Raw genomic sequence first — 16,407 nt, 5'->3', positions numbered from 1 at the left:
AAATTGGGCGGATACCTGGGGAAAAAGTTCTGCCCAGGATTTGGAGAATTTCTGCCCTCCTGTGGGAAGTTGGGAGGGAAGTTCCCTGGGTTAGGTGCTTGGCCGGATCTCCCCCCCCCCCCCCTTGGGCTGGAGGAGTCCACACATAACCCAGGATTGGTCAGTTTCCCTTATAGCGGGGACTTACATAGTCAGGGGAGCGGGGGACCCCATTTGTGGGACTACCTCCTCGACTCCCTGTCTGTGACTGGCCCGAGGGCCTTCTGGGCTGTGAATTATTATGTGCAGGTAGGTTTTTAGGCCCCCCCATCTCCAAATCCAAAACGGGGGTGACCTTTACCTTTGCCACCTTGGCAGCAGCAGGGGTGCTGTTGGTTTTGGGATTTTTCTAGGTATTGCTTTTATTTTCTATGGGCTTCTGCACCTCATAGATCCGGGTAGCCTGTTCAATGACCCAGTCTAAAGATCTTTTCTCATGAAAATCTCTCACGAGCTGGGTCATTATATATTTGGGCAAGGCATGGAAAAATGTATTGACAAATTCTCTGCTGTCTGTGCGCACCCTTCTGGTGGTCTGCGCAAAGGCACGTTTCAGTTCTTGCACGAATTCTTGTGGGGCTGATCCTCCCCACATTGCAAATTGTAGGCTGCCTTGCGAGCCTCTTGAGGATTTCTGTGAACAGAAAAATGTTTCAAGATGGCCGCCTTATAGGTGGACCATCTTAAATGATTTTGGTCCTCCAGCCCCGCAAAGAAACTGGAGTATTCTGGGGAGAATGTCCATTTGACGTACTGGATGCAACTACTGCTGTCCTTCAAATGGAAAGTCTCCATCATTTGCTCATAGAGCTCCAAGTGTTCCCATACGGAATACTTGGCGTTCTTATGATAAGGCGTGATAACACTCCTTATTGCCTTTATTTGCTTCAATGGGTCCTTAAGCAAGGCCCTTTTTGCCTTATTGGCCTTTTTGGTTCGGGTAACCGTGGTCCATTCATCCTCTGACTCAGAGGCACTGCTCCCAGAGGTGCCCGTCTGATCTTCCAGGTTTTCCCGGATTCTGCGAGCCTGGGAATGGCTGGCAGAATGTGGGGACCTGGTCTCCTGTGTCCTGCGCCGTTCAGAGGAGTCTTCAGATTCCTCTTTGCTGCCAGGATTTGATGGGTACCCCCCCCCCCACTGACCTAACTGGGCAGAGGTTTTCAGGATGCCCTTAATGGGCCTATTCTCCTGGGGTTCCCCACTAAATTGCACTGTGCTTGGGTGCCCATACCCGGATGCCCGCCCACCATTCCTGGGAGGTACTGGCCTATGAGCCCCATGCTTCTGGCTGGATAGTAATCTGCCATCCCTGTGCTCATGTGCGCCAGGGGACATGGGGGTGGCAGAGTCCAGGGACTGAGAGAGATAAAGGCCTCTGGTACTAGGGCTCCTGAGGTTGTGCTCAGGAGTTTCCCTTTCCCAGCGAACCTGGTCTCTATCCGCCCCTGCTCCCTGTTGCAATGCAAGAGCCTGCGCTTTCAGTTCCTCAGTTAAGGCCTTACTAGACACTATCAGTCGCTCCTGCATCGCTACCTGTTGTTGGAGCCTATCATTGTGCTGACAGAGAGCCTCATTTTCTCTCTGTGCCTCCTGATTGGTCATGGAGTACTGGGCCAGTCTCTGCTGCAGGAGGGTTACCTCCTGAGCTGTGTCCCTATTGGCCTGCTCCTTTCTTGCCAGAGCATCCTCCACCCTCCTGGTGTGCTCTAACAAGTTCTGGTGTTCTTTTTGGAGGTCACCCTGTCCCTGGAGGGCGAGGTGATTTTCTTCCATTTTTCTTCTTAAGTGGCAGACTTCCTGGCCTAAGGTGTCCCTTTCCTGACCAAGAGCTTGAATTTGTGATGCCAGGTCGTCCCTTTGCCTTTGTAAGGCACCAGCTTTCTGGCGCTCCTGATCAAACTCTGCCTGGGTATCCAGGTCTTTCAGGATCAGTTTATTGCTCTCCTCTTTCTCTCTGTCTAGTTGGATTTGCAGGGTGGCTACCTGCTCTGTGCATGCCCTGTTGAAATTGATCTGTTGCTCCAGCTTTTTCTGGCTCTGCAGTAGGGAGTCCAAACTGTCTTGGCGTTCCTTCTGCAAAGCCAGAATTCTGGTATCCTGGTCTGTCTTTTCCTGTTGCAGTATATCCATGTCCTCTTTTATTTTAATGATATACTGCCTACTATCATTTTCTGACTCCTGGCTCCCCTGCAGCCTCTGCTCAGAAGAGACCAGGTCAGATTGGACCTTCTCTAACGCCATCTGTCGCTTATTCGCCAGATCTTGGCTTTCAGTACATTTATCCTGCATGTCTCCCATATATAGGTACAGGTATGCCGCTATCCTAACCATCTTGTCTTGTTCATCCTTAGCTTTAGGAGCCATGTATAGTTCACTCAGGGCCACATGTAAGGGACCCTGATCTCTCCATATATCTGACCCTGTTTCAGTGACCTGTTGCGTGATGGCCTGCAACCAGACCATGCGGTCCTGGTGAGTCCACTCACCTCTCACAAATAACTTATGTAAGAAGTGCTCTCTGGCTATTTTCATGTCTACTAAGGTCGTCATTCTAGAGATTGGTCTCTGTCCTGACTTACAGAAGTTTGTATTTTATTTTTGCAAAACAGACCTTTTCCTTAGAGCGTTCCTTTGAGGAGTGCTTTACAGCGTAAAAAAGCGTGGTGATCCGACCGGATATGTGTATCTGGTCAGCTGGCACGCTGTATTAATCTGCACAAGTGATAGATCTAACCCAAACGTCCGGCTCGAGCCCCCAATTTGTAAGAGGATTCAATTCAACACTACAGCTAAGTCAATGCCTAGTCTGGGATACTGAATGGAAACCCTTATTGATATCTCTTTACGTCCAGTTCATGAGTTCTGGATGACTACCCCTATATAACACCCCTCTCTTGGAATCCCCCTGACCCCACTGAGCCAAGAAGTAGTTCTGTTTTGCAAGTTTAAATGGTTTATTTGATCATTTAAACAATATATATATATATATATATATATATATATATATCACACTTTATAATAAATTAATAATTGAATATCACACTTAATCTGAGCAGTAATCAATAATGGATAGTCCGGCACTAGCACACTTCTTTATAATCAATGATGAGTGGTTATAGGATGGATACGATAGCAACAATACTTTTATGGTTTCAAATGGATGCAATGTGGAATGAAATGCAGTACAGAAAATAACTTGATAGGATTTCAGCAAAAGACAATGTAATCACTATCTTGGACAATTCACCCCCCCCCCTTAATGCAATGTAAGGAGATGAATAGAATGGGACTCAGTTCTTAGGAATGCAATCAAATAGAATTCAGTTCAATTCCCCCCCAGCAGCTTATACAACAGATAGGAGTTTTGAAACACAGACCCAAGTGCTTTGAATATGGTGACAATGCAGGGAGAAATATGCTGAAAATGCTTTTAATTCTCTTCAGGAGGTTCAGGGTGAGTGGTATCTAGTTAATATTAGTCCAGGCTCATTCTAGCAATGATTCAGGGATGGTTCTTAAGAGGCAAATGAAATTTAGTAGTTCAGGCAAAAGCAGCTATCTTTTTACAAGTAAAGAAATCTGGCCAAATCGCAAATCGCGGCAAAATTAGCGGGTGCGAGAATCGTGATTACGGAGACAGTAGGAGTAGGAAGTCGGTTCTAGGCTCGTTGAAAATATGAGATTCTAAGCTTTCAGAGGAAAGTTAAACCAAGTTCCTAGCCCAAACGGTTCCAGAGATACGGACGATTAAATAAAGGTAGTTTTTCGGATTTGAAATTTTAAAAGTTCAAAGCGACAGGTTACAGCTTGCAGCTAGAAAATGCAGGTGACAGCTTTGCAAATGACAGGTGACAACTTCTAGGAGGCAGTTCTGGTTAGATTAAAATAGTTTGGATTAGATTATTTTAACTAAGTGATTGGTTCTGCACAGTTCTGCTAGGTACTCACAATATATTTAGAAATAGGCCTCGCCACGGATCTGGTCGGGTTTTGGACTGGACTCCGGTTCTGGTCTCTGCACTTCACAGTGATCTGGGTCAGCTCTTTGGTTCTGCGAACAGCGGTCTGGGTCAGCTCTGCTTTCTGGGTACTGCTCTGCTTTCTGGGTACTGCTACAGGTTCTGGAGATTGATGGATTTGAAGTCTGGATCTCTGGATGTGAAGTCGTCGGTCCGCATGCTCCGCAGCAAATGGAATTGAATGTCCTCTCTAGCTTCCAGTGGCTCTTTTTATGTCTTTTGAAAGTGGGTGTGTGTGCAGCATCACTAGCCAGCCCCTCTTTCAACTTGTCATTGGCCCAATTCTCCCCTCTCCCATGATTGGGGAAGGAACTGTGAGTCAGAGTGATGCTGTAGGTTTTATGGGTCAGAGGATCCTCCCCTGGTCAGTTTGCCCACAAATCTATATTTGATCAAAATGCACATTTCTCAAATACATAGTGGTTTGTCATTGCATGTACATGTTACCTATCACATGAGGTAGTCTCTGTCCCAAATCTGCTCTTCCTGAGGGCTTGCATTCAGAAACGGCAACATTTTCGATTTTAGTGGGTTATGCAACCTTGGTTCTTCATTAAAAATTATACACATATACACGGCCTGTCCATACATACTTCAGTAAATTCCCATGTCTCTAGCTTAAACACAGAGTCTGTAGTATGCATAAATAGCAGGGTTTTGCCCCAGAACATCACACAAATTCTCAACGCGTCTTAAAACGTGCACAGAAAATTCACAAGAATTATGGTATCATTTAAATAATTTTGACAAGTCCGCACTGTGAGTTATACATCTTTCTTAGAATCATATTCTGGCCAACAGGGGTGTGTCTTCCCAGGTCACATGGGGTAGAAACCAGTTCATCCAGTTTCTGCCAAGCTCAGAGACCCTGCCCCTCCCAGCTTCTGCCAAGAGGAAGCTCTTTTACGGCCACCCTAATAAACCATCTGCCTGGGCCCAGGACAGGCCTTTGTTCAACTCCCTGTAGCTGCTCCACCCCTAATCTAATCGGAGAGGTGACAACTCCTTTTGGGAAGGGGAAGAGTGGCTGAGCAGGTTTTAACTCCTGTGGGGGTAGATGTCAGGCAGAATTCAGTTTCATTAAGCCAGGTTTCAGATAAAATGTCACTTTTTGTTCCCCAGTTTAAGTCAAGACAATTTTTACATATGCAGCTAGAATGCTGATTCTAAGTTCAAAACTATGACATTTCAACAGTGACAAACTATGTGACACTCAAAGTAGGTCACTCAGTTAATTTAAACATTTTTGATTTTTGGTAGTTTTAAATCCAGTTTCAGTTAGGCTGCTGCAGACCTGCAGAGCCCAGCCAGTCTTGTTATGAACATTGTTTTGGGGCTCTTCAACTTCCCAGATTTAGTATGCACACATACTTCATTCTGCCAGATGTCCGCTGGTGTTCAGTGAGATTTTTGGATGTGTTGCAATGTTTGAAAATAGGCATTTTGAGCTGGCATTCAGGGAAACAAAAGGTGATTTTAAAGTGCGGTTTTTCCTTTGGCACACATTTCACTCATGGCACCCCGGCCCATCCGGCTCGCACTGGTGGGTGGCAAGTTAGGCAACCATTTTAGTGTGCACAAACTGCGTGGTTCTCCTAGATTCTGGCGCACATGTGGGCTTTTTGGCCATCTTGGATTTTCTAAGCCCACAGCACCAAATGTTGCAGCATGATAGCTCAAACGTGGGTCAGGACACCCAACAAAGTATAAAGGTACAAAAATGAAATCATGAAAAACAATTACATACCACAACAGTCTGTATGTCATGACGGTGTCCCAATAAGACAATAAGAGAAAAAAATAAAACAAAATATGTAATAGTGAATCGAAAAACTGTTGAGAACAGCCTTATACTGTGAAGAGATTTCCACTTTACCCCAATTGTCAATTAATGGCGTATGACTGGCCAGAATGTTTAAAAATGCACTGCAAGAAAACGCATTAAATGTATAAGTGTTCTGTTGACCTATTTGTTTTCTGACTGCGTTTATGTAAAGCTCATGAGTCGCTTACCTATGTGCTTGTCATAGAATTGAGATTGTTGTAATCGTCGCACAACCATGCGCATCCAACTTTGAATATTCCCAATTGTTCCCCAGGCGAGTCTCTGACTATTGGTAAAATAAGGTCTAGTATGAGTATGTTACTATAGATGCTCGTATTAAGCAAAGACGGACTACATTGCGACCCTGTTTACCTGCTGCAGCTCCTCTGCCTGTGAAAAAGAGAAACGTGCGGGTACGTTAGTGTAATAATAGGGGATGGTTGTTAAGAGACTCAAACCCTGTTGTTGGGCATGCCTGTGAGCGTGTTCAGCAGCACGGTGATCGAAGAAATACCAGTAATAAAACCGTACGTTACCCTCTGTGTAGGGACGATTATTTGTTGTATGACAGCAAGTAAGCTTGTGAATATGTGTCATCTAAACTGTTCTTCCTGCAATGGTTTACATCACGTAGCTTAAAGGCGTGTTAACGCTAGGAGTGGTTTCTGTTTAGGTTCCTAGGCAACCAATTGGGACGACGTGTAGACCCGTGCACAGTAATGCGTCGTCACTCACGGCGTCTCCTGCCCCAATTCGCATGTGAATGCGAATCGGGACATGAGGGCTTGCCGTTGATTCGAAGTTGTGAAGTTGCCCTTTAATTAGAGTTTGTGGAAATATAAAAAAAAGAACAATAATAAAGGCTCATGCAAGTTCTGTGCATGTTGATTGGGTGCACCAGACACTGTTGGCCGCCAAACGCAGTAAAGCTGAAGGAAAATACAGTAACAAATATGAAAATCTAACTGCTGCTACCAGTTTGCGTTTAGGCACATCTTAGATTACCAAAACAATCCCTTTGTAGTCTAGGGTCATACAAAAGAAACCCCATTGCACTGCATTGGAAGATGCATTTTGTAATGTTGCAAAGTTACACAAAAAGTCAAGACTAAGGGGGACAGTGTAGTGACAGCCTGAAGGACTAGTCAGTTTCCCCATAACATGCGAGCAAAAGCCCAGTGGAGTTAAGCTGAAGACTTTTCCTCACTGTATAAAGTCAGGAATGTTGGAAAGCAAAATGTTTGGGGGCCCATAGAATATGGAGGGAAAGTTGCAAAAGAACATCCCTAACAGCAAGAAGCTATTAGCAGTCTTGTTGTTAGGGAGAATTCTCAGAAATGTGCTAATTCCCTCTACATTAGAGACCCCCAGCAACTTTGTTGGATTTTAAGGACTTTATTTATTTTTTTTACCTGGAAAGAGTGAACCTTTTTCCCACTCTCTCGTGTTTTAATGTGATTTTGTATAACTGTTTATCTTGGTTTTGGAGTCTGACAAACTCCATAGGCATCATTGTTTACATTGTGTCACGCAGCACCTTCAGTGCAGTGACACAAAGTCTTCCAGTTTCCCAAACGTTTAAATGCCTCTTCCGATAAACTGTTTCCCAGAGCAGTAAAGTGAAATTGACTTTACTTGCATTTGTAACTTTCTAGAACCAGCACACACTATCTTGCAATAGGGTGTTGGAGGGGTTACCTAGTATCCCCTTTGTCTAGCTTCTCATGTAATATTTTTATGTTACCGTTTCCTCACTGAATGGCTGGTGGCAGTAGTTTACTTTTTACTACCATTATGGGATTTTACCGCTGGCTGCGTTCGCAGCCACGGTAAAGCACCCATGGGTGCCATTTCTGTCATAATGGCCAGGTCTTCTTTTTTCGCCATTCCTTTGTGGAAAGGTCCTTCATGAGATTTTATTCTGCGCGCCGAACCAGGTTTGGTCCCTTTGTTCGTTTTGTCTTTGGCGGAATTCACAAGTGACACCTGCCTCTTGCTCCAGGGTGTCTGGCGGGGGCAGGACGCGAGGGAGCTGCCCGAAACTCCCTGTACTTTGTCTCCTAGGAGACAATAATGCACTCTTAGGTGATTGGCCGGCTGGCTGTCCGGCAAGGACAACCACCTTGCCGGGTGACTGACAACTAGGCTGGAATGAATGGGAGCAAGCTGCATAAAAGGTGAGGCTTTTTTGTCTTGGACCACTGGACGAAGGAATCCAAAAGAACTTGAAGAGGATGCCTGCTGCAACTCCTGGACCATTGGTTTGCCTGTTGAAGCACTGCTGCTGTGCTGAAACTCCAAATTCGTATTAACAGAGATGCTCCTGCAAGGACGACTTCTCCCTTTGAGTTGATGGGACCAATCGACTCCAAAGTAAGCCACCTGGACATCCTCTCAAAGCGGGTCGAGTATCCACTGCAGTAGCTGCTGGAACTGGATAGCTAGGAATAGGAACACCAGTTTGTTTGCTTTGCTTTTAAGCTGGCCAAGAGCTTCAGGAACAGAAGTCATCTGCTGCACCTTTTCTTCAACCTAGGTACTGTGCAGTCTAAGAACTTACCTCTTGTTGTGTAGCTACTTGTCCTCGTTGGAGACTTGCTTGGTTACATGTGTAGAGTTGCTGTCAGCTTCTTTACATCACAAGCCTAATCAGCTTTTGTGGCCCTGCTTTGATTTCTTTTATTCTACAAAGACTTTTAAACATTGGAAAAGACTTTCTACTTACCTGCAAGAAGTGCTTCAATTCACCTTGACTTTCGCTAACTTAACCTTGGCTGGCCTAGGCTCCCTGAATGACTCTGTTCTCTTTTGCTTATGTTTTGCCTTCCTTCCAGGGAAGGGGTAACTGCCTTTGCATTGGGGTGGTTGTTTTGAAAGTACTTACCTTTTTAAGAGTAACTGCGAGAATACTTGTTTTATTCTGAACTCTCTTCTCTTTAACACTACTCAGAATATTCTAAACGCAAACAGTGATATATTAATATCAACAGCACCCTGACTATTGAAGTCACCTGAGGGTGTAGGTAGTGCCTGTGTCATCCCAAATGGGTATCTGCTGATTTTAGATAACTAAATGTGTATTTGTGGAGTGTATTTGTGTTTTATATTGCTATTGCTCCCTTCTGAAGAAGGCTTATTCTAACTGACAAATAAATTAATCCTTTAATCAAGATTTATCAAGAAACCTTGTGTGTAAGAGTTTATTTGAATACTTGTCACTGTGAATCTCTTTGTAACTCCCCTACAGCTCACATTGACCCCTCTTGCGATAAGCCTGGCTGCTCCACACGCTACCAACCTGTGTAGTGCAGACTTATACCAAAGGTTGGGTTTCTATTGCCAGGAGGTCAGGGTTGTTGTAGTGCACCCAAATGGTACTGCATACAATCTTGCCTAACACTTGTGATCATGGAGGTCCATGATGCTTAAGATGGGACTTCCTGCTGGACTGCACTTGATGCTTGGAATAGATGTAGCAGGGGTTTAATATCTTTGACAATCTGGCTTTGGGACTTTAACTAACTTTCTCATAGTAAAAGTAATTTGGCTGTTCGGCGCCTTGCCAAATTTTTTCTTTAACTGAATACAGGAAGGACCTTTACAAATACCGCAGTCATGTCTGTATAATGTTTGGTATTAAATTAGTGTTTTAATATGTAAGAGAACCACTCATCTTGGCTTAGTCTGTTTTACTGAAAATCTCCAAAAGCATGTTTCATGCTGTAAATGTAGATTATCTCCCAGGATACAGAATCAAAATAAACACGGAGGCGCACCAAAAGAAATGTATGTGAAATATTTTGGAAAAAGAATTCACTAAAATGATCTCTTGGTACCACTTTAGGTTGTGTCTGAAATCTTTCCTTAGCTTATGCAATGCTTGTATTGAGGTTTAACCCCTAACATGTACATTTTCTGCCTGTTTCTATTCAGTACCATGGCTCCAGTGGTTGCCATCATCCCCCCGCCTCCAGATATTCAGCCTGTGATCGACAAGCTGGCACAGTATGTTTCTAGGAATGGAATAAAATTTGAAACCAGTGTCCGTGCCAAAAATGATCCAAGGTGAGCGATCTAACTTTCCTTTGTCTTTGGAGCTGTGGGCTTTTTTTTTTTACTTTTCATTTTCTGGTTGGCTTTGAAATTGTTAGTGATCTTAAACCCAAAGGTCTGATAGTTGGTATTGAAAATATAGGCCTTACTTTTCAATACCAGCTTTAAAAAAATAAACCTAATCAACTGTTTTCATTCTGATTCTACAATTGCACGACAGTCCTTCAGCTGTTATACAGGGCATGAGTGAAAACGTAAAATGAAAATATTATAAGGGGGGGAAAAAAGGGGAACTAAATGAAGTTGGGAGAAAAGGGAGCAGGAAGGAATAAATACAGCACCGCTAAGTTAACAAAGGGGGAAGGTGTTAGCACTCCTGGAAAGAAATGAAGGAGAATCGAGAGTAAAAGTGATAGGAAGGAATAAGAAATGTCAACTTGTTTCCAGCATAGCATCTGCAAGCACAGCTTTGTTCGCCACCACTATCAGTAACCAGTCATGCTCCATTTATCTGCCTCTGAATGACAAAAGCCTTAATTTGGCCTAATTACATTTAAATTGTTTATTTGAAGGCCAGGTGTATCGATGTTAACAGTTGGTGCTTAACACAATGAGTTATCTGGCAAGTTAAGAGGACTTGAGGATGAGATTAAGAAATATAAAAGCAAAAAGAATGGGGTGCAGAAAGGCCATGGCATAAATGAACACAAAGGAGGGCAGTGATGGTAGGAAGGTTATGCATGGGAGCATAAGGCCATAGGGCATAGCTCCCGCTCTGCATGTGGAGAATGGCCACATCTGTAGATTGGGAACATCAGAGCTGGCCCTGGCTGTCGTGAGCACAAGTGGTTCCCTAACCGGTTGGTTGATGTGGTCAGACTGATCACACCGTATTGAAAGGAATGTGCTGTGGTACATAACTCTTGCTAGACATGTGGATGGTGGCCATGTGGTTTGGGCATATGAAGTCTGGTCTTGTTTAGTTGGCCAAGAGCAACACTCAAAGAATTGGGTGTATTTGCCTTGTAGCACATTTGCCTCAAATATTCTCGGGTAGCATTTTCCCAGAGGACAGGGATTGGGGGGGGTGGGGGCAGGGGTGAAGGTTTATGGGTGAAGTCTTAGGGTGACTGACAAGGAGTGGTGTGAGAATATAGGGGAAATGGCTGGAGGGCTATGGGGCTTGGAAGTGCAGGGTTAATGGCTGAAGGACATTGGGCAATGGCTCAGTGGCTGAAAACTGTGCTGTCACCTTTTGTGATGGCTCTTAAAACAAAGGTTTTCTGCTTATCAAAACTCTGGGTTTCCATTAGGACTGCCTATGTGGTCACCCAATTTGTGTCAATGAACACCATCAAATGGCTACACTAGGCAGCACAGATCTGGCCTGTGCCTGTTGGGAACCATTTCTCTTTACTGCACCTTTGCTTCCAATTCTATGGACTCCCAAACTTTTTGCTACTATTTTTGAGTCTCACCTGCACTTTCTGCAGTGTAGTGAAGCCTTAAGTTTCACAACATTTGGCTTTTGCTCATTTGTCATGGGGAAACTGGCAGGTCCTTCAGGCTGGGAAACCTGGTTTCCCTTAGTCTTACTCTGTTGCCAGTTATGGTAATTTATCACTTTGGAAACTTTTTATCATTGTACAATGCATCTTGCAATGCAGTACTATGGGTACACTTTTTGTTTTGGTTACTTTAGGTGTACATAAGGGACAAGCTGGTGGCAGCATTTACGTTTTGCTATTTTTGGGTGTATTTTGTTTTATCGTTTACCACCCAACTGTCCAAACATGGCCGTGCCACATGGTTTTTCGTTTGTCCCTTGGCCATCATGTCTTTAACCCTTCTTCCTGGCCTGTGAGGACAGGAAAATCCTTATATGGACTTCCAGTGCCTGCGAAAGTAAATGCATTTGGTGGGCTACTGCAGGGCGATGGGTGTTTGCTGCCAGGAAAAGGTCTGGGACTGTCTGGTCCCAATCCACAACCTGGTTTTAGTGTGTGGTATTCATGAGTTGTGCCACCAGTGGTCCTGATTGGACCACTGCTGGGGTGTGTGTGGGCCAGATCGGTCATTGGCTAGTGGGAGTTTCAGCTCTTACCTGGCTTTTTGGATAAGAGGACTCCAGCACCCATTCCAGAGAGTTCTTCAGTTTCTTCCAGGTATCCTATACTGCTGCAAGACTCGCAAGGAGACCGGAGAAGGCCCGGCAACCAACTTCTGCTGCTGTCCTGGAAGAGCACTGTCCTGTGAAGCAGCTGCGAACCTTGGGGTGGAGGGAAAATCCATTCTCAACTTCAGCTCCGAGTCCTACGAAGATGAGCCTTTGGAAGTGCCCCTGGACCGCTTAGTGGCTGACCAGCTCAGAGTTTGGGCTACCGTGCTGCAGACGTGTCCGTTCAGAGTTGAATGTGGTCCTCTGCTTTTGCTAGAAAGACTGCCCTCTGTAAATATTTGTGGTCCTAGCATCAAGGGGACCAGAGATAGGAAGCAAAGTCTGATCGCGGCAAGGGATTCCTCTTGCATCAATGGTTGTCATCTGAAACTGCTTTCCTGTGTCGTGTCCAGTGCTGAGGGGACCTCCATCTGGTTTTGCTACATTCTCTAACCTGAAGACCTTGCACCAACATTGGTCACTGATGGTAGAATTGCTCGAGCCTGCAGTCTCTGGGCATCAAGGGCTGGAGCTGACAGTGGGAAAAGCAACCTCGGACCCTCTTCATAAAATCTGCCAAGTCCTAAGAAGAATCAGAGTACGGGGGATGAGTTGTAACGATTCTTACTTGAACCCCTAACTCCATTTTAAGTTTTGATAACTGTTAGAAACTTCTATAATAGTTTGGCTTTGCCATTGCTTGTTTGCGCAAGCCCTCCGAATGTTGGACCGGTTTGTTAGAACAACTTGTCCTCTACCACGTGGAACTGTTGATTGGACCCCAGAGTACCTACCTTCATTTTTTCCATCCTCTCAAAACTGTATGGAGCTTTGGTGAACTTTTGGGCACATGGCCCCATACATCTTGGGGATGGACTTCCGAAGCTAGTACTGCACCTCTGTGGACTTGTACTGCTCATACTAATACTTGCCTTCCTTTACATGCATTTTGTGTTTTGCCCTACTCCTGTGATTGTTTATATGCATCTATTATTAGTGTTGTTTGATATTACCTAGAAGTAGTCGGCTTTCTCAGTGTTATATGGCCATAAATACATAGGTATTTTTATAACTGATCAAGTGTAATACCTGACTTTGCACTGGGTTTACTAATTGAGGACCCTTTACAAGCTCACCACCTCTTGAGACTTAGCCTAGACCACTCGTCCACCTACCTTGAACTGGTTTGGCTACAGTTCCCAGAGCTGTCCTTGTCACTATGCCAGTTGGGCCTTCTATATATTTGTCCACCAGACCAGAGTATAGAAACCCGGTCCTAACATGTGTACCTTGTTCAATGTCAAAACATTGTGTATTTAAAGCAATGTAGCAACTAGCCTGTTTCTATTGTTTGACTACTATATAGATCAGCTTTTGTCATAAAAAATCTTTACCATGATATAACAAATATGTTTTAAGATTCTCAGCAAATCTTCCGGCTTATATCTGGTTTAATGATGAATTTTACCTTGTGTAAAAAGCTCATAGTAGGGGTAAAACGCGTCACGAGTGTAAGCCCTTCCATATCTTTTTAGGTAATAAAGCGTTTGTATTTGCAGCATTCCATCTCTTCATGCTTGAACATCATTTCAGATGTGTGCAAAGTGATACTTTTTCAAATTACTACAAATACATTTTTCTATTTTCACACTCTTATGCACACATTCTGTTCTATGCACCTTATACGGTACTTGAAATAAGATTTTTCTGGAGCTGTTTGTTCTAATCCGTTCATCCCAGATCGTTGGAATGGGCTTAAATGGGGTCTCCAATTTTGGAGGTACTGCACACTTCCAAGTACCTTGAGCACCTCTCCTGAATTAGTTACTATTGGGTAAGAATTGATGCAGTCACACTGTGTGAGACTACACAACACTGATCTGCTGGTATTAGGTAAACCACCTTTTGGTATAGGTCTGTACTACACAAGTTGGTAGGGTGACTGAGTAGCCAGGCCTATCTCAAGAGGGGTAAATGTGAGCTGTACAACTGTACAAATGACATCCGTGAATGCAAGTAGCCAAGTAACACTTACAATCAAGGTTTCAGTTAGTTATTTAATTAACATCAATTTTTAAATGAGCGTTATTTAAAAAGGTATTTAGTGTAACAATGTAAATATACTTTAGTATCACTTTTCAGAATCAAAACAAGTTAGTGGATAATCGGTGAATAGGTTTTATACAAGATTCCTACTCCCTGCGGTGACTGTTGGGCAGAATCCTGTGCAGTGCCCTTAGGGACCACTCCACACAATTAAGACTACAGGTGGCAATACAAGTTTTACCTTTGGTACAAGCCTGTACTACACAGTTAAAGTGTTAGCAGTAGCGGAGCAGGCAGGCTTATCTCAAGGGTATATGAGCCGTAGCAGAGATTACACAAATGGACCACAATTACTGTGACTCAAGCAAACACTGACTCAAGGTTTCAGGTAAAAAATATAAGTACATTAATTTTTACGCCATTTGTTATAAACAAAACACTTCTATTCAAAATCACACGTAAAATACACTACAACCAATTCACTTTGGTACCTCTAACTCAAGGTAAGTACCCTATGTTTTAACAGACTGGTGTTATGAAACAAAAGACGTTTCCGGGAATACGTATGCAATCACTTTTTGACAGTAATGATAGTTCGGTCTTACTAAAGAAATGCATATCCGTGACAAGAAATGTTACTGGGGCAAAAACACTCTTAGCACCTGAGTTAACCAGAGAGAGTTGGGGGCAAAAATCATAGGCAATACTTTTGTCAAGGCAGACAGAATGTGAGAACACTAGTTGACAGGGATTCAAGAGTCAATAGGCCGGAGCCAGTGTCAAGTGGAACCGGGTTCCTGTTGTCGAGGATCACACAGTCGGACTGTTCGAGATTCAACGTTGCCAGGAGTACTTTGATATTGTCAACAGAGGAAGCAAAAGTTATAAGGAGAGAAAACGAGGGCAAGCCTTGGAGGCGAAGAACATGGGTTCACCCTAATTCTTCAAGCAGAACACAGTACTTTATTCAATGAAGAAGCTGGTGCCACAGCAGTTGTTCCTGGTTGTTTCCTGCAGACCCACAGTTCCTGGAGCTTCGGTGTGAAGGACGTCTGGAGGAGTCTGCACCACACAGGGATGAGGCCGGCAGCAGCCACAGTGAATAAAAGGTGCGCTCCTTAAAAACAGGAGAGGCTCTTCAGGTGGCTATCCGGACTACTACAGCTGTGTGCAAAAATTTTGACCAAGAAGAGGATCCTCTGGCTGTGGAAGATGAGCTGGTTATCCCCACCAGGCTCAAGGGAGGAAGACTCCGGACTCGATCTTCTCTGGTCGTCGAAGGGTAGATGGCTGAGGACTGCAGCAGGGCTTCACCGGGACGTGGTAGTTGCAGCAGCCGACTTCTCCGCTTCTCTTTGCTTTCTTGTAGTTCCATTGGCGACTTCTAGCCCAAGAGACCTGCCTTTTATGCAAAAATCCCCCATTCACACAGCCTGGCTGTCAATCATGCAGCAGGGGGGGTTGTCCAGCCCGGACAACCATCTCAGCCAATCATGGCAAAGTGTGACTTGGGTTTCCTAGGATACCCTGTGCAGGGGGTGACTACACCCCCCCCCCCCCCTCTCTCACATTCAGCCCACCTAGACACCCAGGCGCCTGGAGGAGGGCTTCTTGGCAGAAGCCCGCTAAAAGACAGTGAACAAAGGAGGCAAACCTGGTTTGCCACGCAAAGTAAAACACAAGAAGGACTTTAACAAAAAGAAATGGCGAATAAACCCGACCGGAGCCAAAAGAAAAAGTATTTGGTCAATCAGGTTTAAGTTTGAGGCTAATATAATAGCCTAAAACAATACCACGTTTATATAGTATAATCACGGTAGAAAAGTTAGGGTAGATACCACTGCCACCAGCCAAGTCTAAATGTTAAAAGCGCGGAACATTGCTCTAGTAGGTACAGATACAACGGGCTAAGGATTAACCCTTCCTAGTACTCCATGTAAGATGGGGTGTACTGGATCTCTGGTTAAATGACTAAGTAAAGTTAATGGCAACTTTACCCTTTTCTGGGGGACAGTAGTCAGCCTCAGAAATGGAGTCGGTGGGAAGTCTAAAAGACAACCCTGTGTCACTGCACTGAAGTTGCTGTGTAACGCACAAAAGGGGGCCACTGAAGTGGTTTACTCCAGAGTCCACAATCACAAAAGCAGATGAAATGCACATGGCAAAAACACAGGTAAGAGTGGGAAAAAGAGGCACACTCTTACCAAGTGAAAAAAAGAACTCCAGAAATCCAGCAAAGCTGCTGGGGGACTCATTAGGTGAGG

At 44.3% G+C, this 16,407-nt stretch overlaps 1 protein-coding gene across 3 annotated transcripts in view; it reads left to right on the top strand.

Annotated features, from left to right (window-relative positions):
* Positions 1-16,407, top strand: part of SFSWAP (splicing factor SWAP) — a 964,816-nt gene that overhangs the window by 201,616 nt on the left and 746,793 nt on the right. For all 3 annotated transcript variants that reach the window (XM_069620077.1, XM_069620076.1, XM_069620075.1), the window contains exon 9: positions 9,820-9,951. In XM_069620077.1, coding sequence (XP_069476178.1) covers positions 9,820-9,951 — 132 coding nt within the window. The remainder of the gene's footprint in view (positions 1-9,819; positions 9,952-16,407) is intronic.

This window comes from Ambystoma mexicanum, chromosome 10, assembly GCF_040938575.1.
Source record: "Ambystoma mexicanum isolate Mex_15411 chromosome 10, UKY_AmexF1_1, whole genome shotgun sequence".
NCBI classification, from domain to species: domain Eukaryota; kingdom Metazoa; phylum Chordata; class Amphibia; order Caudata; family Ambystomatidae; genus Ambystoma; species Ambystoma mexicanum.
This window is presented reverse-complemented; position numbering and strand designations above follow the sequence as displayed.